The following is a 22,006-nucleotide window of genomic DNA, read 5'->3' as shown; positions in this document are numbered from 1 at the left end:
TCTCTCCCTCTCCCTTCCTTTCTCTCTGAAATCAATAAAAGAAAAAAAATTTTTTTGAATAAAAAGTAGGGTTCTATTTAAAGTAACCGCACAGGGTCATGTGATCATAAATTCCAAAATGGGCAGATCATTATGGGTAGTCACCTATCATGACACCCTGGGCATATAACTTTTTAGTAAAAGGTTTATCTTTGCTTTAAGGAAGCCCCTGTCCATGTGCATCTAACATACCTTTAATAACCACCCTCAAGAGAATATATAATCTTGGTAACTATTCTATAATCCAGTTCCCACCTTGCTCTCTTCCACCTTTATGTAATCTCCCTTACATTCCCTCCGTAATTTCAAATGCATAAAAGAAGCTGCAAAAGTGTTATTCTACAGAGCAGTTGAGATGTTGCTTCCCCGCCTATGACCTGTTTGGCTCAAATAAACTCATAAAATATTCTCTAAGTTTGGATGTTTCTTAGGTTGACAGGAAGGTTGTATTAAATTGTCAGCATCGGTTAGGATGAGGGGAAAGGACAAACGTGATTGACGGGCCTGTCGTCGTGCCGTCCAGCTAGGTTGTAGGTATCAGCGGTATCAACACAGGAACGTAACTGGACCTTGGGTGCCTGGCCACTAGGGTCCGCTCTACCCACACCAGCTGCGGCGGCCCGCCTTTACTTGCTTACCGAGACTGGTGCCACTTCCGCCCCGCCCCCGCCCTCCCCTCCCAAAGCGGAAGCAGTGCACTGGGCCACTTACTCCTCCCGGGTGACTGGTTCTTGGGCTCTCTGCTCAACTGTTGTGCGGCTCGGAATACCTGATGCATGGATGACACGTGTAAGGACAGGTCCGCAGAGGACGGGAGCGACGAGGACTCCGACTCCACGGAAGTCCCGGCCCGGATTCGGGACACCCCTGAAGACATCGTATTGGAAGCGCCGGCTAGTGGTCTGGCGTTCCACCCGGCCCGGGACCTGCTGGCGGCGGGGGACGTGGACGGGGACGTGTTTGTGTAAGTGCGCTGCAGGGCCGGGGACGTGTGAACTTGGTGTGTGCGGGAGCTGCGGGGTCTGGAAACTACCCGGTAAAGGAGCTGGGCGGAGAGAGGAGAGTGCTGGGAGAGAAAATTTGCAAGACTCATCTGATCTGATCCGTTCATTAATATTCGGCTTTAAACAAGTTACCACACAAATCTCTTGAAAGAACTGAAAGGATGACGAAGTGGCTGTAATGTGACGGAGCCCAGGGACAGTAAGTAGCAGGACAAGAAGGCTTTCAGGGCACCTTTTCCCACCGGTTTATTATACTAAGCCAGAAACAAGCTCAACAGGGCCCCCTGCTTGTGTTTCTGTCTTTGATATTTCGAAAATACAAATCCGACCACTTCACTTCCTTGATTAAAACCCTTACATAGTTTACCTTTGCTTTTAGGATTAAGTCTAAACTGCTTGATCTTCTGGCCCTTGCTTGCTTTCCCCTTTGCTTTCTGTGCTTGTTCATCTTACCTTTATATCTTGAAGCCTCAGCTCCTTTACACGTTATTCTTTCTGCCTGAAACTCCTTTCCTTGAATTTGTACCTCCTATCTCCAAGTTCTCAGCACCTCTTCACTTTTCCTCCATGCCCCAGACTAAATTAAGATTACCTGTTAGATACTGCTTTGTCACCAGATGATTTTCCCTCATAAACTTCATAATGGTTTGTGGTCATACACTGGTTTGTATACTTATTTGAATGTTTGTCTCATCCATTAAAAAATGTGAATGTTTATTAAGCAGCTTTTTTTTTTTTTTCTTTTTTCTTTTTATCCTCACCCGAGGACATTTTTTGAAATTTTGTTCAGCTAGAGTAGGAGGGAGAGAGAGAGAAACATCGACGTGAAAGGGACACATCGAGTAGTTGCCACCCGCACGACCCACGACCCAACCAGGGCCGGGCCGGGGACAAACTGCAACCGAGGTACGTGCCCCTAGTGGGAACCGAACCTGGGTCTCTCCAGACCGCAGGCCAGTGCTCCAACCGCTGAGCCAAACCGGTCAGGGCATTAAGCAGCTTTTTTATGGTAGGCCCTAGAATACAGCAAACACTAAGTTCTGCCCACCTGGAACTCACTGGCAATTAAGCACTTACTCATTCTGCCCTTTTGAGGATCTGCTCTGAGGCAGGCACTGGGGATACTTTCTGGACAGGTGCTTGCCTTGCTGAGTTTACAGGCTGGTGCCTCTCTGTTCCACCATTTTGATTCTGGCTCTTTTTCAGTATGTGGTAACAGTGTGCTATAATTACAGTTCTCTCTAGCTCCTGCAGAATTGGATGGAATGCAAGAGCCCTGTCTTACTCATCTTTTTTAAAAAAAATTTTTTTTCCACTCTGGCCAGTTTGGCTCAGCGGTTAGAGTGTCAGCCCACGGACCGGAGAGTCCTGGGTTCAGTTCCCGCTAGGGGCACATACCTCGGTTGCAGTTTGTCTCTGGCCCCAGTTGGGGTAGTGTGGGTGGCAACCAGTCGATGTTTCTCATATGGATGTTTTTCTCTCTCTCCCTCCCACTCTATCTGGAGATAAATGCAAAAATGTTCTCAGATGAGGATAAATTTTTTTTTTTTTTTAATTTTAGAGAGAGAGAAAGAGAGAAACAGAAACATCGATGAGAGAGAACATCGATTGGCTGCTTACTGCATGCCCTGCACTGGGGATTTGGCCCACAACCTGGGCCTGTGCCCTGACTGAGAATCGAACTGGTGCATGGGTCAACACTCAACCACTGAGCCACACAGGCTGGACCTGTCTTACTAATCTTGATGTTTCCAACTTCTGGGACTGTCCTTCTGTCATCAGTTTAACAAATATTTCTGGGCCTTCACAGTGGTCCAGACCTAATCTTCCCCAGGCTAGGGCTTTGCAAGGATGATGAAGAGGGGTGGGGTGATGTCATAAAGAAGTTCCAAGCAAATATACTTTGAATTCATGTATATTAAATGAGAAAAAGACCTAATGTTTGAAGCTCATTGAAAATAGAAAAATGGGATGGTAAGCTCCTTGGGCTTAGAGGTGTACTAGCAGGAACTCCTAGGTAGGTGGAAGGTTGGCTAGTTGGTACATGCCATGTATCCCAGGCAGGGTCAGGGGTGATTCACTCTCCTCGACCTCTCCCCAGCTTTTCCTACTCCTGTCAAGAGGGAGAAACCAAGGAGCTTTGGTCCTCAGGTCACCATCTCAAGTCCTGCCGTGCTGTGGTCTTTTCTGAAGATGGGCAGAGTGAGTATTAGGGATGGCAGCCAGCAGTGTGGTGGTGGGAAGGGAGCAGTGAGCAGCACCATGACCTGGATACCTTTCCCCCAGAACTTGTTACTGTGTCCAAGGACAAAGCCATCCATGTTCTAGATGTGGAGCAGGGCCGACTGGAAAGACGCATTTCCAAGGCTCATGGGTAAGGGGAGTCACTTGTGTGTTGAGGTATGGGGAAGGACTCGTAACTCCCTACTGGAATGAAGATGCTCCAAGAACTATTGCATCTGTGTCTGTAGTGCCCCTATCAACAGTCTGCTACTGGTGGATAAGAATGTTCTGGCCACTGGGGATGACACAGGTGGCATCCGGCTTTGGGACCAGCGGAAAGAGGGCCCCTTAATGGATATGCGGCAGCATGAGGAGTATATTGCTGACATGGCTCTGGACCCAGCCAAGAAACTACTGCTGACAGCCAGGTACAGCCTCAAATCCGCCACCCGTCCCTTCCCTGTGTTAAATTTCTCCCTCAATGGGAGCCTCTGGCCAAACCTGCTGCTCTCTTCTCTGTAGTGGGGATGGCTGCCTTGGTGTCTTCAATATTAAGCGACGCCGGTTTGAGCTCCTCTCAGAACCTCAGTCTGGAGACCTGACCTCTGTCACAATCATGAAGGTACAGCTGGGTATGGTGGGTTGGGGTTTGTGCTAAGAACTTGGTCTGACATAGCTCCACAAATGTGGTTTGTCCTATTTCCTTGTAGTGTGGGAGGAAGGTGGCCTGTGGCTCCAGTGAAGGTACCATAAGAACTTGGTCTGACATAGCTCCACAGATGTGGTTTGTCCTATTTCCTTGTAGTGTGGGAGGAAGGTGGCCTGTGGCTCCAGTGAAGGTACCATCTATCTCTTCAATTGGAATGGCTTTGGGGCCACAAGTGACCGCTTTGCCCTGAGAGCCGAGTCCATTGACTGCATGGTTCCAATCACTGACAGTTTGCTGTGTGCTGGGTCCACCGATGGAGTCATCAGGTGAGAGAAGCTGGGCCCTTAGGGACGCAGAAGGGTAGGCCCAACTAGCCAATATCTAACTCTTTTCTCTCTGCCCAGGGCTGTGAATATCCTGCCGAACCGAGTTGTGGGCAGTGTGGGCCAGCATGCTGGGGAACCTGTAGAGGAGCTGGCCCTCTCCCACTGTGGCCGCTTCCTGGCCAGCAGTGGCCATGACCAGTGCCTCAAGTTTTGGGACATGGCCCAGTTGCGGGCTCTGGTGGTGGATGACTACCGTCGGCGCAAAAAAAAGGGAGGGCCACTTCGGGCGCTGAGTAGCAAGGCTTGGAGCACTGATGACTTCTTCTCCGGACTTAAGGAAGAGGAAGAGGGGGAGGAGGAGGAGAGCGAGGATGACAGTGACTGAGGTGATGAGCTGAATCTCGATAGGACCTCACTGGGCAAGAGTCTTGCTTCCTGTGTTGGAGCCCCAGAGGCTCAAGACTGGGGGGAAGTAGAACTGCTCACTCTACCAGTGTAAGGCAAGCCCACAGCTGGAGCAAGACAGCACACGGACACAGGTTTACACTAACCAGGCGTTTTAATATAAATACAACCAGAGTAGAAAAACAAACCAACAGTACACATACACCAAAACCAAAATGCCAAGCGGTGGGGACAAAAAGCAGATTTCTGACCCTTTGGCTCAGCTATCCCCCAAATAAAAACCAACAAAGACAAATCAAGAAAATAAGCGAAGATTCATGTTAAGCCGTGGGAGGAGACTGTGTGTCACACAAAGAAAAGCCAAGGAATACTTGGCTGGGAGAGGGAGGGCAAGGTTCCCGCACAACTTAGCCAAACCTGAGCTGCCCCCAAGTGCACTGGGGCTGTACCCCAGCTGAGAAGCTGTGTCAGGCCTAGGGCAGGACCCATGCTCCTCCCTTTTTTAGGATCAGATGGTGGCTGCCCAGGCCTGCTGGGTTGGGTACTGACAAAGGCCCTGCCTACTCATTCAGGCTGCCTGTGGAAAGGATGGGGTTACTGCTTAACCATGGTACCTGCCTCAGCTCCAGCAGACCACAGGAGACTGGCCCCAGACTCACTTAGTGCCCCAGCTGACCATAAGAGGCTGGCCCCAGACTCACTCAGTGCCTCCAGCAGCCGTGCAGACACAGCATCCTTGGCCACCTCATGCCCATCCTGCCCTTCCGAGGCCAGCACAACCCAGATGAGGCCACTGAAGGGTACTGGATGCCCAGGGATCACCACCTGGTACCAGAAGTGGTGCCAGCCAGCAGGGCCTGTGCCTAAGCACTTGGTGAGAAACACTGGGCTACCTAGCTTCATCCGTTGGCACAACAGCTTCAGGGCAGCTCGAGCCCCTTGGGACTCTAGCTTGTCCCTAGCCAGGGCCAATCGGCTGCCCTCTGGCTGTGAGCACGTCGGTGAGGGACCCACAAGCTGCTGGCGGAGTCGCTGCTTCATGTCTGGCTTGAGCCACTCCACAACCACCTGCTCCCCACAGAGGTGTGACTGCCCTGCAGGAAAAAGGCAGAAAGGACATATTTTAGCCCTGGGCCCAAGCCCCAAGTCCCTGTAAGTCCTCAGGAGTCACACAGGCTGTTTTAGTTTCTAGCCTCCCCATTTTCAGGTTGTGTGACCTCAGGCAAAATAACTTAAGGCTTCATTGTATTTGTGAAGGGGGTGTAATATCAGCTACCTTCTAAATTTTCTTGGAGAAGTACTGGTTGATGCTGGCTTTATCTCTGCATAACCATAAAATAGCTAACTTTTACTGTGAATACTTGCCAAGAATCAAGGAATGTGCTAAGTACTGGCTTTATTTTCACAACAGACAGCAGTCTTAGTTGGATTGCCTTGGGCAAGTTCACTTCTCCATCTCTAAAGAGGAAGATCATTGTGTTTTTTTCATTGGAATGTTGAGGATTAAGTCAGGAGATAATTGGGAAGCATGAAGTTAAATGGTAGTAACATCAGAAAATTTTAAATGTGAGTTCAAATAAATTGTGTAAAGTTGCAAATTCAGGCATTCTTGACCCTAAGATTTTTTGAGTTCACAGGCGGTGCTGATGTGTAGAGGTAAAGTCCCTGCCAGGACACGGTTGCCCCAACCAGCGGCCCCCAGTAGCCTCCACCCCTACCTTCCATCAGGGCCTTTTTGGCCATGGCCGCGGCACGGTGCGAGCTGAACTTGAGCAGTGCGATCTGCGTGAGCGCCAGCCCAGGGCTGGGCAGCAGCAGCGCCTCCTGAAGGCCTGGACCCAGGGGCTGCAGCGCGAGCAGCAGTGCGCGGCGGGTCAGAGCCGGTGGCAGCCCGTCCACACTCAGCTCGCACTTCTCAGTGCTGAGACACACGAGCAGCGGGCAGGAGGGCCGCAGAGGGTGGTTGTGCAGCGTGGCGATGGCGGCCTGGGCCCCGCGCCTTGAGCTGTAGCGGGCGTAGGCGAAGCCGCGGTTCAGGCCGCTGAAAGTCATCATCAGGCGGAACTCATAGAGACGTCCCACGCGCTGGAACAGTGGGATCAGCTGGTGCTCGTACACGTCCTGGGGCAGCCTACCGATAAACACCTCCGACCCGGGCGGCGGCGGGCTGCCCACCCAGCCTGGGGGAAGGGGGGGCACCGTCATCCACCGGGATGTTCCGGGTTTGGCGCCCAGGGACCCGGCGCGGGAGGGACCATGTGAGTACACGTCTGTGAAGTGGCCAACACCCGTACTCCCAGTCGTTGGCATAACTGGGTGACTGAAGTGAAGCGAGGCAGGCATAGAGTAGGTGCACCTTAAGACAGGCTGCCTTCCTCGAGGGGGCGGGTGGGTGGGAAGTCCTAGACGTTTCCACACTTGCTGGGGCAGGGGACAACGCGTAGTTGGGGGTTTCTGATTATGGAGACTCGGAGTAGGCGCCTCCCCCAAGGGGCTGGTTGGGGCCGTCGAGGCTGGCGGAGCCCCCCAGCAGGGCTGGGACTAGAGTACCTGGGGGTGGCCCGCCATACTTCCTCTGCCCGTTCACTTGAACCAGGCGAATGCCCGTCTCCCTGACCCACGCCTCCAGCGCCGCCTTGTTCTCTGGATTCACCCTCTCACACCATAGCTGAGGGGGAAAGGGAGGTTGGAATGGCGGACCTCTGCGCCCGCCCCCACCTCTCCTGTGGTGCTGGGGCCCCAGGCGCCCCCACTCCCTGCGCAGGTGGGGCTCCTTCACCCCTAGCGGCCACTTACCTCACACTCCCGCTTGGACTGCATGATTCTTGTGTTGGTCAGTCGGCGCTCCCTTTTATAACCTCCTCCCTGTCGGCCTCTGGAAGCTTCCCTAGCCCTCCACCCCCCAACCTCTCATTGGCTCTGAGCACGACCCCGCCTTCCAAGGGGGGTGGGCGTATCCGCTGCACGTGCACCGCGACCCTCAGGTGAAAGCTAGAAACCATAGCTGGTGTTGCTGGCAGCCTCAGCTCGTAAGACATGTCCGGCATACCCGCACGGAGGGACGCTGGTCGCAAAAAGGACGCAGGGCTCACTCTTCACCCCGGAGCAAGAACCCGCTGTAAGTCTCCCTATTTTCCACCGCTAAAGCCGTCAGGCTCTGACAAGGAATGCTGGGCTAGAAAATAACGACAAAGATGGGCTCTAGTAGTTGAGATATTTTATTACACCTTTGGCGACTGTTAGCGCCTTGCAGAAGAGCCCGCTGTAGCCCAGGAGCCACACTGGACTGAGCCCCTAGGGCCTTTTATGTAAAATGGTGCAGTACTTGGCTATTTCTGCTCGTGATTACCAATAAAATAATGATAATAAAAATAAAAAAGCCTCTGTTTTGACTACTCTTCAGGTTTCCCGCTTGAAGTGTGCAAAGCTGTTGAAGTATATTTGCAGAATTTTGTCTTAGCCTTAAACAGTGCCCTTTCACTTTCCTGTGATAGCTCAATTCAGCAGATGCAAAGGGGTTGGCTTGTTCTCCTTTTGATTTCCTTTACAAGGTCTTCTCTTCGGACATCCACCTGGGCAGGATGGGGAAAGAAAGTGGTATGAGCATCTTCCACTCCACAGCTCCCTGAGTGCCCTTCCTCTGGTCACCAGGCTTGGCTCAGGTGAGAGCAGGAACCCAAATGAACATTAGGGTGGGCAGTGCTTCTTGGGGGAGCCAGAGACACAGGGTGTTTGTGGGGATGGGGATCTTACCCTACCAGGACCCTAATAACAGATTAAAAGCCCTTCAGTCCTTTACAAGTGGATACTAATAAGAATGCCTGGTTTTTGCTCGGGTCTTGAATAGGTACTGGCCTGCTGATATGGCATACATTCCATCCTTCAGCCTTCCTGCCCACCTACTTACCTCTTCTCTCCTGGCCACTGAACGGAGCTTGATGACCCCATCCTTGAGCTCCTGCTCACCGATGATGGCCACCAGTGGGATGCCTGTCTCCTCACAGTACTGCAGCTGGTTCAGTAACTTTGGGTTTTTCTTGTAAAGCAGCTCGGCCTACAGGGGACCCAAGCAGAAGATGAAGGCTGACTTCTGCCATACTCAGGGACAACTTCCTGGGGGCCCAAGCTGTCACCTTGCTCTTAGTTCCACCCCAAGAAATCACAGAATAGCAGAGTCACTATGGGTGAGTTTTTTTTAGTCTGTGCCCAGTACTCCTGTTTGCTGCCATCCAGGGGCTTGCCTCATGTACCTTGATCCCGGCATCCCACAGCTCTGAGACAAGCTTCAGTCTCTCCTCCAGCAGCTTTTTCTGTGCGGATGCCACAAGCACCTGTGTCTCTGTGGTCCGTACCTTCTCCTCCAAAGCCTGGAAAGGTGCAGACAAGAGAGAGCTGGGCTACCCTTTATAACACTTTCAAGGAGCAAAGAGAGCAGGCCCTTGTCAGGATTCTGAGACCAGGCCCAACTCGGGGCAGGGGCCCAGTCTTCTCATCTAGCAACGCGGCATAAGGTAGCTCTTAAATGATACAAGAAATAAACTGACAGGCTTGTACATATGGTGTGCCAAAATAAGTTACCTAGGGCAAGGGCAAAGATAGCTTATGCTGGGCAGTTCTAGTTCCCACTTATTATTTTCCCAGTCAAGAGGATACAGCCCACAGGGTACAACCCTGGGTGTGTGTGCATGGGGGGATGGGAGGATGCTGCTGGTGCCCCTTGTCTTTTTCTGGAAAACTATTTTCATAGTTTTTACAACATAAGATGCCTAATGGAACAGTGACCTCAACTGGGAAACATGGGTGTTTTCCACCCCAGAGAAAAAGATGGAGCAGTGAGAAGCTTACTACCAGGGCATTCTCCAGGGGATGAAATGCAACCAGCCAGTTAAGAGCATCCACAACAAAGGAGCACTTGAGGCCAGTGAGGGGTTTCCCTAGTGTTACTCTAGATGCTGTAGAGTCAGAACAGCCATCTGAAGGATCTCAGTGCCTCAGACACATGCTTCCCACTCAGAGACAATCAAAGCATGGCTAGGTTTGCAGTTAGACTGACTGTCTGGATTCAAATTGACTCTGCCTTGCCCTGGCCGGTTTGGCTCAGCGGTTAGAGCGTCAGCCTGCGGTCCACAGAGACCCGGGTTCGGTTCCCGCTAAGGGCATGTACCTTGGCTGCAGTTTGTCCCCGGCCCTGGTTGGGTCGTGTGGGTGGCGGCCACTCGATGTGTCCCTTTCACATCGATGTTTCTCTCTCTTCCTCTCTCTCCTTCCCGCTCTGAGTAAAAAATGGAAAAATGTCCTCGGGTGAGGATAAAAAAAAATAAAAAAATAAAAAAAACAAATTGACTCTGCCACTTAAAAGATTGATGACTTTGGGTAAAATATTTGATCCATAATCTTCAGTTCTCTCATCTGAAAATGTAAATAGTAAAAGTAGCTACTCTCAGAGGGCTGCCAAAAGAATTTATTAGATAATACATGAAAAGCACTAAGCACAGTGCCTGGCATAGAATAGTAAAATATTTTCTGTATTGTGAGGAAGATCTGGACTGCTGGATACACCAGCCTAGATTCCTGACGGCTCTGAGGGAAGTAGGGACCCAGAGCTTTTTTGTGAAAAAAGAATGATCAAAGATCCACAAAGCTGGCCTATAATGGGGTGGGAGTCTGTGAAGCAGTGCTCATCTTTTCTCCATTTCTTTGCAAAGATGCTCCTTGCCCAAAGCAGCCCCACTTGTCCCCTTGAGGATTAAGGAAGATAGTTTAGGTGCCACCACTTGCCTAGACTGTCTTCTGCTCACCTCCAGCCTTTGCTCCACGATGGAGAAGATCCGCTCCACTCCAATGCTGAGCCCCACGCATGGCACCTTGCGCCCTTTGGGGTCAAACATGCCCACTAGCCCATCATAGCGCCCTCCGGCGGCCACACTGCCCACACCCAGGGGCTCTTCCCCTGCCTGAGCTGGGGTCTGTAGCAGCACTGCCTCATAGATCACTCCAGTATAGTAGTCCAGCCCTCGAGCAAGGCTCAGGTCGAAGGAGATCTGTGGGGACAAGAACACAGTACCAGATAAGGATCAAGGACCTGAAGCCCTAGAGCTCACCTAGGGCTCCCATCCCCAATCTGACTCACCTTGTCAGCAATGCCAAACAGGGTCAAGTACTCAAACAGTAGCTTTAGGTCTCCCAGGCCCTCCAAGGCCTGCTTGTTTGCAGACAGTTTAGGATCCTGGAGCAGCTGTTCCACTAGGGATACCCCACCTGGGGAGACAGATTTGTGAGCCAGACTGACTGCCTGGAAGAAAAGGTAGGAACTCTTTTTCCTGGACTGCACTTGTATGTGTGCATGTTCTTACCCCACTCTATCTCTCTCCCTGTCTCCTACACACACACACACACACACACACACACACGTGTATATATATATACACAGAGAGAAGAATTTCAGCTTTAGGCTTTAGGGCAGTGGGATGGCTGCTGGGAGGCAGGGTTCGTTCCTCACCATGCTGCTGGACGTAGTCCCCAATGTGGTCAGCCACCTCGGGTGCGAGGCCCTTCTCTCCCACCATCTCATTCTTTACTTCCTCCCAGGACACCTGGGCAGACAGATACTAGTCAGGGACCATTGGATACCTTCTCCACCACAGAACAACTATACGCCTTCCTCAGGGGGTAGTCTGGAGCAGAAGCTGCCTTTCAACCTACATCCTGAGGCTAATATTCCCCTGGTGGGCATAGACGCAGGCCCCCCTCTCTCTTAATCTTGTTTTCCATTTCTCAAGGCAGGGTGGGATCTGGGAATAAAAGAGTCGGGTGTTTGGGTCATTACCTTGTCCAGCTTGTCCACTGATGAGCAGATGGTACGGAACTTGCTATCAGGAACCCCACAGACTGCAAACATCCCATCTAGGATGCGCCGATCATTCACCTGCAGGGACCCAAGGCAAAGTGAGGAGAGAATCTCTTTACATGACCCTCAATAGCCTTGGTCACTTAGGCTACTGGTTTGTCTGCACAAAGATGTTCTCCTGTGACAGGCCAGGCCCAACTTTGCCCTCCCAGCTTCATTCAGCTCTGACCTTGACCAGGAAGTCACCTATTTGAAGTGAATGCAGGATCTCACATATGATCTTCAGGCACTCTGCATCAGGGATCATGGGGTCAAATTGCCCAGCAATGTCAAAATCCTGCAGGGAGAGAGGCAGTTAGAGGTCCTTGGGTATTTAAGTTTTTAAAGAGGGGATTCCTGGAAGCTCTGCTTTCTCTCTGAAGGCGTTTGCACTCATGCATAGACCACCTTCTTCATTCTCTGATCATCAGACCAGAGGAAAACCCCAGCATTCTTGGGACTCTTACTAGTCCTTGTTTCTTTGCCATCTGTTGTGCTAGTCTTTCATCATTTCACTCATCTACCTTTCCTTATTTCCTCCTACCACTGCAGGGTCAACCATACAGCCTTAGTCCTTAGTCATTTTCTCTATTTATTCAGAAGCTCTGCCCACCAGTCTGGATGATATGATACCTCAAATCCAATGTCCTCATCCTTTGCTGTGATCCTATCACTGTGGTTTAATAAGAGCACTGGACCAAGAGTTCTAGTGCTGACTTTGCCTTTCTTATCCCTAGGATCTCTTCATCCTGCTGAGAATCAAGTTTACTTATATATAAAATGGGGAGAATAATCTCTGTTCTTTCCCCACAGGGCCTTTGTGAAATCTCTATGAGAATACCAAAGAAACCTAAGGGTTAGTATTACCTGGGACATCCAGTTTGCTCAGGACACCTTGAGTACTCAGTAGATTCTACTGGTTTGAGAGCCAAATTACACACATACTCACACACTGGTAGAATTCCCGATATCGGCCACGGGTCATAGCTGGGTTATCTCTCCGATAAACTTTTGCTATGTGGTAGCGTTTAATGTTGGTCAGTTTATTCATTGCCAAATATCGTGCAAAAGGAACCTGGTCACAAAGAGTTAAGGAGAAAGCCTCTCCTATCAGTCTGGAAGTTGATTATCATCACCTACAGAAACAAGGGCCTAGCCCCTCCCTGTGCGGGTAAAACCATCACCCATAAGATTAATAGCATTTCTGAACATCAGAAACAATCAATTTTGTGAACACAAAGGGCAGATGACGTCTCAAAAAAGATTAAGGCTTCTTTCACTTTGGAGTGTCTCCACCCTAGGCCATGCTGAGCACAGCAGAGGGCTGGGGGCATTGGCCTGGGAGCAGAAAAAGCATCCCTGTGTGGGATCTCTGGGCAGATGATTTTCTGGCCAGATGATTTTTGGAGATAAAGGAAATGCTGTTGGTCAATTAAAAACTTTGTCCACTGGATGGGGAAGGGGAGAGGTATTCTGGAACCAGGGAATTGCTGGTAAAGTTGAAAGTGGGCCCTGACGTAAAGCTGAGGTCTCATTCAGATTTCAGAAAACTTCGAAGGCTATGCTCTGTTTAGCCCAAGTCCCGCCTCTGGTTTAGATAAATAATTCCCGTAAGTGACAAAGGCGCATATTTGATCCCACTCATGTCTGGTTGTCTCCAAACCTGAGCTAGAAATAGCCCCAGCCCATCCATCCAAAGTGTCAAGAGCCCAGGTTTAGAAAGATACAGTGAGGTCATAGCGAAGGGACAGCAGCTCCCCACCCTGGTCCTTCAGGTCATAGATAAGCTTAGAGTCTTCCCCATACTTTCCAGTCAGTGTTTCCTGAAGAAAACATAAAGAAATGTGGTCAAAATGATAAATACAGTAATTTAAAAGGAAGTTTTGAAAAAAAAATTTACCACTTTAACATGACTGATTTCAACTTGTTTATATTTCCTCTGCTCTCTAGCCCGATACCTATGTATTTAATTTGGTTATAATAAAAAAGAAATACCAATTTTGTTTTCTGCTTATCACTATTTTCATTTTGTGACACAGCTGAAATATTATTTTTAAAAACTGCATAATATTCCAGTGAGAAGCAGCTTTGTATCTCCTTACTAGGAAAACACTCTTGGATATTTAGGTTATTCCATTTTTTAATATGTTCTGTTACATCTCAATAAATATATTTGGGTACATATATTTTTCTTTTGAATACTTTTTCTGAGGGTAAACTCCTAGGAATGGTTTATTAGATCAACAAACATAAATGTTTTGATGACTCCTGAAATTTGAAGAATGTCAGAAGCAGTCTTTGCCCTGTGATATGTTCAACAAGATGATAACTTATTTCACCTACTGATTGGGAAAGTTTAAAAAGCCTGAAAAGTCCCATTGTTAGCAGCAGAAACACTCATACATTGGTTGGTGTTATAGGCTGAATTGTGTCCTTCACAAAATTCATATTTTAAAATTCTATTCGCTAGTAACCTCAGAATGTGACTGTATTTGGAGATAGGGTCTTTAAAGAGATAATTAAACTAAAATGAAGTCATCAGGGTGGGCCCTAATCCAATATAACTGGTATCCTTATAAAGAGAGGAAATGTGGACACAAACAGAAGGAAGATGATGTGAAGACACAGGGAAAAGACACCATCTACAAGCCATGGAACGGCCTGGAACAGATCCTTTTCTCATGCCTTCAGAAGAAACCAACACTGCTAACACTTTATCTCATACTTCTAGCCTCCAGATAGTAATTTATGTTTAAAAAAAAATTTTTTTTAATTGATTTTTACTTTTTTTTTTGTACAGACAGAGTGGGAGGGAGAGAGAGGAAGAGAGAGAGAGGGAAACATCGATGTGAAAGGGACACATCGAGTGGCTGCCACCCGCACGACCAACCAGGGCCGGGGACAAACTGCAACCGAGGTACATGCCCTTAGCGGGAACCGAACCCGGGTCTCTCCGGACCGCAGGCGGACGCTCTAACCGCTGAGCCAAACTGGCCAGGGCTTAAATTGATTTTTAGAGAGAGAGGAAGGGAGAGGGAGAAAGAGAGATGAAACATTGATAAGTCTGGCCGGTGTGGCTCAGTGGTTGAGCGTTGACCTATGCACCAAGAGGTTGCTGGTTCGATTCCCGGTCAGGGCACAGGCCGAGGTTGTGGGCCTGATCCCCAGTGGGGGGCATGCAGGAGGCGGCCAATCGATGTCCTCTTATCAATGTTTCTCTCTCTCCCGCTCCCTTCCTCTCTCTCTAAAAATCAATAAAGGGCCCTGGCCGGTTTTGCTTAGCGGTTAGAGCATCGGCCTGTGGTCCTGAGAGGCCTGGGTTCGGTTCCCGCTAAGGGCACATACCTTGGCAGCAGTTTGTCCCCGGCCCTGGTTGGGTTGTGTGGGTGGCGACCACTCGATGTGTCCCTTTCACATCGATGTTTCTCTCTCTCTCTCTCTCTCTCTCCCCCTCCCTCCCACTCTATCTGAACAAAAGATCAAAAAATGTCCTTGGGTTAGGATTAAAAAAAAAAATCAATAAAGGAAAGAAAGAAAAAAAAAGAAACATCGATGAGAGAGAACACTGATTGGCGTCCTCCTGCATGCTCCCAACTGGAGATTGGGCCCACAACTTGGGCATGTGCCCTGACCGGGAATCAAACCATCGACCTCTTGTTGCATGGGTCAATGCTCAACCACTGAGCCACACTGGCTGGGCAATAAATTTATGTTTTTTAAGCCACCTAATATATGGTACTTCGTTATGGCAAACCTAAAAAACTTATAGTTGGTAAAAATATAAATGAGTACCTTTTGGCCCAGCAATTCCATTCTATGAATTTAGTCTGCAGATAAATGCCCACTACTGATGTATATTTTAAGCACTGAATATACATTAGTGAATAAGACAAAGGCAGTCCATGTCCTCATGGATCTTCTATACTAGTGAGAAGAGACAGGCAATATACTAATGTAAGAAAACATTAACAGATAATTTCAGATAGTGATAGGTGCTCTAAAGGAAATCAAGCAGGTTGATGTGATAGATAAGGGCTACTTTAGACAAGGTAGTTGGAGAGAATTATTTGAGGAATGGCATTTTAGCTGTGATCTGAAGATAAAAACCTGCAATTTCTAATTAAAAAAACCCCAAACCTTTATTGTTGAAAGTATTATAGAGTCCCTCCATTTTCCCCCCACTGACACCCTCCTCCAGCCCCCCATCCCCACCTTCACCACACTGTTGTCTGTGTCTATTGGTTATGCATATATGTTGTTTGGTTTGTCTCCTCCCACCCGCTCCCACCCCCCTTCCCTCTGAGGTCTGTCAGTCTGTTCCCTATATCCATGTCTCTGGATTGTAATCTCTAATTAAAAGAAAAAAAAAATCAACATATGTATTTTTTTAAAATTTATTTTAGGGAGAGAAACATTGATTTATTGTTCCATTTATTTATGCATTAATTGGTTCTTTCTTGTGTGTGCCCTGACTAAGGCGAGAACCTGAAACCTTGGTGTATCAGGATGATGCTCTAACCAACTGAGCTATCTGGCCAGGGCTTGCAATCTCTAATTTAATTGAAATTAAAATCATGCAAAGAGCTAGGGGTAAAGGGAGTTCAGGTGAAAAAGAGAAGAGTAAGCCCGGCCAGTGTGGCTCAGTGGTTGAGCATCGACCCATGCACCAAGAGGTCGCTGGTTCAATTACCGGTCAGGGCACATGCCCAAGCTGTTGATCAGATCCCCAGTGGGGGATGTGGTGCAGGAAGTAGCCAATTGATGTTCTCTCTCATTGATGTTTCTATCTCTCCCTCTCCCTTCCTCTCTTTCTAAAATCAATAAAGAAAATTGAAAAAAGAGAAGAGTATAAGAATAAAGGCCCTGAGACAGAAACACATTTAGTATGTTCCAGGAATAGAAAGAAGACCAAAAGAGCATAGTGGGCAAGGGGAATAGCATGTGATGAGGTGAGAAAGGTAGATCATGTAGGGCCTTGTAAGCCTGGGTAAAGATTTTGGACTTTATTATAAATGCAATGAAGTCACTGGGGTTTAAGCAAGGAGTGATGCATCTGTTTTTTTTTAATCCTCACCCGAGGACATTTTTCCATTTTTTGTTCAGATAGAGCGGGAGGGAGAGAGAGAGAAACATCGATGTGAAGGGACGCATCGAGGGGCTGCCACCCGCACAATCAACCAGGGCCGGGGACAAACTGCAACCGAGGTACATGCCCTTAGCGGGAACGAACCCGGGTCTCTCTGTACCGCAGGCCGACGCTCCAACCGCTGAGCCAAACCGGCCAGGGCAATGCATCTGTTTTTTATTAAAGAACTGAAAACAATCTCAGGGTCCATCAATAGGAGACCAATTACTTATTTATACTTTATATATATGGTTTACATGTATCTAGACAACATCTCAATATAGGTGCCACAGAATTCAATATATGGAAGCCAAAACAACTTCCACTCCTAAGAAGTGCTCTCTTTTGAAAGCCACTGGCTAAAACCAAGGTAAACAAACAGCAGGACCTCTCCCTCTAAACCTTTCCCATTGGAGAAAATACTGGTGTTTGTCCACAGCAGGAGAGAGAGATCTTTGGGTCCTCACTCTCTTGTCATCCTCTTGTTCACACACCCACTCTCCCACCATGTAATTTCTCACCCTTCCCTCACCTTTAGTTCAAACACAGGTGTATCAATAACTTCTGCACCATGGCGCTTGAAGCAGCTGATGATTGTATCAAACACCTTCTCCCGAACTGCCATCTGCCGGGGACTGTAGTCTCTTGTGCCCTTGGAGTCAAAGTTAGCCAAAGAAACAGGGATGGGATTAAAAATAATAATAATAATAAGGTCTATAAATATAAAAGCATGAACTCAGCAATGATGAATGCAAATCTTGCCCCAAACTTCAATTTTCCTACAGGCTACCGAGTTGTGAAACAAGTACAATTCCCTATCACCACACCCATTGCTATCACCTTTCTAAGTTCCATTCCCTTTTATTATATTCTTTTTTAAATCCTCATCTGAGGATATTTTTCCACGGATTTTCAAAGAGAGTGGAAGGGAGGAAGGGATGAAGTGGGGTAGAGAGAGAGAGAAAGAGAAGCCATGATGTGAGAGAGAGACAATGATTGGCTGCCTCCTGCACCCACCCCGACCAGGGCCGGGGAATGCACTTGCAACCCAAGTATGTGCCCTTGACTGGGAATCGAACCCGAGACCCTTTGGTCCATGGGTGATGCTCTAACCACTGGACAACACCAGCCAGGGCATTCCATTCCCTTTTAAGCTTGGTTCATTTTCTAGAATTCTTAGAACTCTATTTTCTCAGAAGTTTTCCTTGGGGTAACACAACATTTCCCAGCCTAACAGGAAACACCTACCTGATGACAGGCACATAGCCAACTCAAACTGGCTTAACTAGTTGAACTCCAAAATTTATAAGTGACATCCTTTCTCAAAATATATAAATAACCCTGCCCTGGCGGGTTTTGCTCAGTGGTTAGAGCATTGGCCCACAGACTAAAGGATCTCATGTTTGATTCCTGGTCAAGGGCACATACCTGGGTTGCAGGTTTCATCCCCGGAAAGTTGGGGTCATGCGGGAGGCAACTGATTGATGTGTCTCTCTCACATTGATGTTTCTCTCTCTCCCTCCTTTCCACTCTATCTAAAAAATCAGTAGAAAAATGTCCTTAGGTGAGGTTAACAAAAGAAAAATTAATAAATAAAAATCCTAATGAATAGTATTTATTCTCTAACTTGTTTCTAATAGACCTATGACATGGGCTGGGCAGATACATTTTACAGATGAATTAGAGGATATTAAGAAGTTAAATCATTACTTAAATCCACTCAGCAGGTTCATGGCAGTCAGGACTAGAAATCTTTCTTCTAGATAATAGCTTCTAGGTTGGTCTTTTACTCCTAAGTCTTTGGTTTCAGGCCCTCTTTGCACTCATACTATTTATTAAGGACCCCAAAGTGGATTATACCTATCAATATTTATTGTATTAGAAATTAAAACTGCATGCCCTGGTTGGTTTGACTCGGCGGTTAGAGCGTCGGCCCGTGGATCAGAGTCCCGGGTTTGGTTCCCGCTAAGGACACGTACCTCAGTGGCAGTTTGGCCCTGGACCCGGTTGGGGTTGTGTGGGTGGCAGCCACTCGATGTGTCTCTCTCACATTGATGTTTCTCTCTCTCTCTCTTCCTCCCTCTCTCCCTCCAGCTCTATCTGAAGATAAATGCAAAAATGTCCTTGGGTGAGGATAAAAAAATAAATAAAACTGCACCCAGCTGGTGTGGCTCAGTGGATTGAGCGTCATCCCATTGACTGAGAGGTCCGGTCTGATTCCCAGTCAGGGCACATGCCTGGGTTGCAGGCTCAATCCCCAGTAGGAGGCCTGCAGGAGGCAGCTGATCAATGTTTCTCACATCAATGTTTAAATTTCTCTCTAAAAAATTAATAAAAAGATACTAAAAAGAAAAAAAATTAAAACTGCAAACATTTAAAAAATATTCACTAGTCTGGCCAGTGTGGCTCAGTGGTTGAGCATTGACCCATGCACCAAGAGGTCACCGGTTCGATTCCTGGTCAGGACACATGTCCAGGTTGTAGGCTTGATCTCCAGTGGGAAGCATGCAGGAGGTGGCCAGTCGATGCGCTCTCTCATCAATGTTTCTATCTCTCCCTTTCACTTCCTCTCTCTAAAATCAATAAAGAAAAAAAAAATTCACGAATTCCTCTAACAGTAAATCCACTACATGTTAACATAAATAACATTTTAGGGACAATAACTACTTTCCAAAACAAACAAACAAAAAAATGGTGAGAAGAGTGGCATTAATTTACATTTTTGTAAATCTTTAATGTGTGGCTTAATAGAAGACAGCCTTACACAGATGTGCAATAGTAAAAAGAGGAATATTTTAATTTTTTTTTTAACCCTCACTTGAGGATATTTCTTCATTGATTTTTTTTTTTTTTTTTAAAGATACAGTGGGAGGGAGGGAGGGAGAGAGATACATCGATTGGTTGCCTCCTGCACGATCCTGACTGGGGTCAGGGATCGAACCTGCAATCAAGGTATATGTCCTTGACTGGGATTCAAACCTGAGACCATTCGGTCCATGGGGCAATGCTCTAACCACTAAGCAAAACTGGCCAGGGCCACCATGTATCTATTACACAGCTTCAACTACCATCAACATCTGTTATTTTATCTAAGCCCCAACATTTTTTTTTCTCGAGTATTTTAAAATAAATCCCAAACATCAATCTTACCATTTCACCTATAAATATTTCAGTATGAATCCTCTAACACATAAAGAATAAAAAAACCTCAAACATTACAGTACCTTCATTATAACCAAAAAAACTAACAACCCCAGAATATTATCTAATGCCCAATCCATGTTTAATTTTCCCTGATTGCCTCAATATCTTTTTATGGTTGGCTTGTTGGAATCAGATTCTAAATGAGGTCCATGCATTATATTTGGTTGATATGGCGTATGTCTATTTAAGCTACAACAGTTTCTTTTCCTTTTTAAAAATATGTCATTTATTTGTTGATGAAATTGAGTCCTTTGTCCTAAGGAACTGTTCACATTCTAGATTTAGTTAACAATATACTTTAACATGTCCATCCATCACCCATACTTCTGGTAAACCGCTAGGTAGGTCTGAAGACCTGATTAAAATCAGGTTCAATTTTTTTTTTGGCAGGAATACTTCATAGGAGGTGCTGTGTACTTGTTATTGCATCACATAAGGAGGGTGCCTGCTTGTCCTACTTTTAGTGATGTGAAGATTAATCACTGGGTTTAGGTTGAGGCTAGCCTGATCTATCATAAGTTCCCCATTTATCTTTCCACCTAAGATTTTGAATAACCACTGATGATCATTGTCTTGGGATTTTACACTGTCTCCTTCACCTATGAAATTAGGAATAGCTCAATGAACTTAGGAGCCCAAAGAATTAACTATAAAAGGGGACACTTCAACATAAGGAAGATAGATCATCTCCCCTCTCCTTTGGAGTTCAATTTTGCATACATTCATTGAATACCTATTTAGTTCCAGGCCCTTGGTCTCACCCTCTCATCATAAACTAACTATGTGAATAACTAAAAGTCAGCAATAAATGCAACAGAGATATATGTAAAGTGCAAGGGAACCCAGATGAGGGGGTAAATAGTTCTATTTATAGAAGGTACAGAAAGTGGCATCTGAACTGAAATCCTAGAGACTGAGCTAGGAATCTTCAACCCTACTCCACTTCTTCTATTTGGATCTAGACACACAGGTCTTTTTCTAGTTCTTGGAAACTACCAAGGTTCTTTCCTGCTTCAGGGTTTCCATATTCGGACCTATTTTTCTCATACTCTTTCCTTGGATATCTCCCACTCATCTGTTAGGGCAGTTAGTATATCACTTCAGTGAGGCTTTTTTAGACTCATCAGTTCTCCCTTATTTTTCTCAGAGCATCCTTATTATTTCTTTATATCACTTATCACAGTTTGTAATCACATTCCCACGTGTGGAGCTATTTGTATTAAGACTGTTTCCCACAGTAGAATGTAAGCTTCATGAGGGCAGGCCATATTCACCATGCTATATTCACTGGTTTGTACAGCGCTAGGCACACAGTTAACACTCAGTCTAAATATTTACTAAATGAAAGAAAGAGTAGCAGTAGTAGGCTGACTCCCCTAAGCACCCAGCTGGCTTAGTTTCTGCCATCACTTTGCCATAATGACTCAGGTGGAGTCCAATCCAGCCTGGTGCCCATAGCAACTTTTGTTTCCTCTGCAGCATTTCAGATAATGCTCAATGACCTGGAGGAAAGCGGGCTCCCTAAAGCAATATTTACCTTGGGGGTTTTGAGCACAAACTTGTGTTTCCCTTCATCAGGGCCCAGCTGTGCCTTCAGTTTCAGTAGTTTTGCCACCTCCTCCTCGATCTGTGGAGAAAAAGTAGGCACTGGGCTATCACATCTGCGGCTCCCCTCCCCCCTCAGCCATTCATTCAGTATCCCTCCATCAGGATCTGGAACAGATCTCTCTCCCCAGGCCTACTTGGCTTCTTTCGAGTACTGCCCCGGCTAACTCACCACCTAGCTCGCCCTCCTCCCCACCATCTGGATCCCTTCTCTCTCACATCCCTGTTCTCTGTGCAAACCACCCCAAGCTGTATGTCCTCCCCGGCCTTGCTTTGTCCCCTCCCCTGCCGCTTGGGTCGCACCTGCTCCGCGCCGGCTTTCTGCTGTTTCAGTCCCCGTACACGCTCTCCTTGAAGTCGCACTAGCTCCTCCAGCGCCGCACGTTCTGCCATACTGGCTGCCAACAGGAGAGGACTGGGTCTAGATCGGTGGCAGTAGCGACAGCTTCAGCTGGGATGAGTTCCGGCTATCGAGTCGCTGGTTCGCATGCCTAGAGAGCCTCCGCTGAGCGCTACAACCCGTTCCGGCTCCTACAGGAA

General features: G+C 47.4%; 3 protein-coding genes across 3 annotated transcripts; 1 reads left to right on the top strand and 2 right to left on the bottom strand.

The window, feature by feature from the left end:
* Window positions 1-728: 728 nt before the first annotated feature.
* On the top strand, window positions 729-6,418 carry WDR55 (WD repeat domain 55). The gene is made up of 7 exons (XM_036281653.1): window positions 729-1,003; window positions 3,145-3,245; window positions 3,330-3,417; window positions 3,515-3,694; window positions 3,789-3,888; window positions 4,072-4,241; window positions 4,320-6,418. The coding sequence occupies exons 1-7, from the start codon at window positions 816-818 to the stop codon at window positions 4,624-4,626; spliced, it is 1,134 nt and encodes a 377-aa protein (XP_036137546.1). The 5' UTR covers window positions 729-815; the 3' UTR covers window positions 4,627-6,418.
* On the bottom strand, window positions 5,241-7,750 carry DND1 (DND microRNA-mediated repression inhibitor 1). Its single transcript, XM_036281654.1, has 4 exons — window positions 7,443-7,750; window positions 7,197-7,314; window positions 6,365-6,826; window positions 5,241-5,740 (listed from the first exon to the last, which is right to left on the bottom strand). The coding sequence occupies exons 1-4, from the start codon at window positions 7,464-7,466 to the stop codon at window positions 5,241-5,243; spliced, it is 1,104 nt and encodes a 367-aa protein (XP_036137547.1). The 5' UTR covers window positions 7,467-7,750.
* A 287-nt stretch (window positions 7,751-8,037) lies between these two features.
* Window positions 8,038-21,921, bottom strand: HARS1 (histidyl-tRNA synthetase 1). The gene is made up of 13 exons (XM_036281652.1): window positions 21,770-21,921; window positions 21,399-21,488; window positions 17,190-17,309; window positions 13,260-13,355; window positions 12,482-12,607; window positions 11,723-11,830; window positions 11,473-11,571; window positions 11,146-11,239; window positions 10,777-10,904; window positions 10,445-10,687; window positions 8,897-9,013; window positions 8,554-8,700; window positions 8,038-8,218 (listed from the first exon to the last, which is right to left on the bottom strand). Exons 1-13 carry the CDS (start codon window positions 21,857-21,859, stop codon window positions 8,147-8,149), a joined length of 1,530 nt encoding a protein of 509 aa, XP_036137545.1. The 5' UTR covers window positions 21,860-21,921; the 3' UTR covers window positions 8,038-8,146.
* Between the last annotated feature and the right edge of the window lie 85 nt (window positions 21,922-22,006).

The sequence above is a fragment of the Molossus molossus genome, unplaced genomic scaffold (assembly GCF_014108415.1).
Source record: "Molossus molossus isolate mMolMol1 unplaced genomic scaffold, mMolMol1.p scaffold_m16_p_4, whole genome shotgun sequence".
Classification (NCBI taxonomy): Eukaryota; Metazoa; Chordata; class Mammalia; order Chiroptera; family Molossidae; genus Molossus; species Molossus molossus.
This window is presented reverse-complemented; position numbering and strand designations above follow the sequence as displayed.

Excerpts from the sequence above, each read along its gene's own strand:
- DND1 (XM_036281654.1), bottom strand. The coding sequence starts at position 7,466 with ATGCAGTCCAAGCGGGAGTGTGAG. Across the intron at positions 6,827-7,196 it reads GTATGGCGGGCCACCCCCAG|GCTGGGTGGGCAGCCCGCCG; the intron begins GTACTCTAGTCC and ends CCCTTCCCCCAG. Across the intron at positions 5,741-6,364 it reads CAAAAAGGCCCTGATGGAAG|GGCAGTCACACCTCTGTGGG; the intron begins GTAGGGGTGGAG and ends TTTTTCCTGCAG.
- HARS1 (XM_036281652.1), bottom strand. The coding sequence starts at position 21,859 with ATGGCAGAACGTGCGGCGCTGGAGGAGCTAGTGCGACTTCAAGGAGAG. Across the intron at positions 11,831-12,481 it reads ATCGGGAATTCTACCAGTGT|GATTTTGACATTGCTGGGCA; the intron begins GTGAGTATGTGT and ends CTCTCCCTGCAG. Across the intron at positions 10,905-11,145 it reads GGACTACGTCCAGCAGCATG|GTGGGGTATCCCTAGTGGAA; the intron begins GTGAGGAACGAA and ends CTGTCTCCCCAG.
- WDR55 (XM_036281653.1), top strand. The coding sequence starts at position 816 with ATGGATGACACGTGTAAGGACAGGTCCGCAGAGGACGGGAGCGACGAG. Across the intron at positions 3,418-3,514 it reads CGCATTTCCAAGGCTCATGG|TGCCCCTATCAACAGTCTGC; the intron begins GTAAGGGGAGTC and ends CTGTGTCTGTAG. Across the intron at positions 3,889-4,071 it reads CCTCTGTCACAATCATGAAG|TGTGGGAGGAAGGTGGCCTG; the intron begins GTACAGCTGGGT and ends ATTTCCTTGTAG.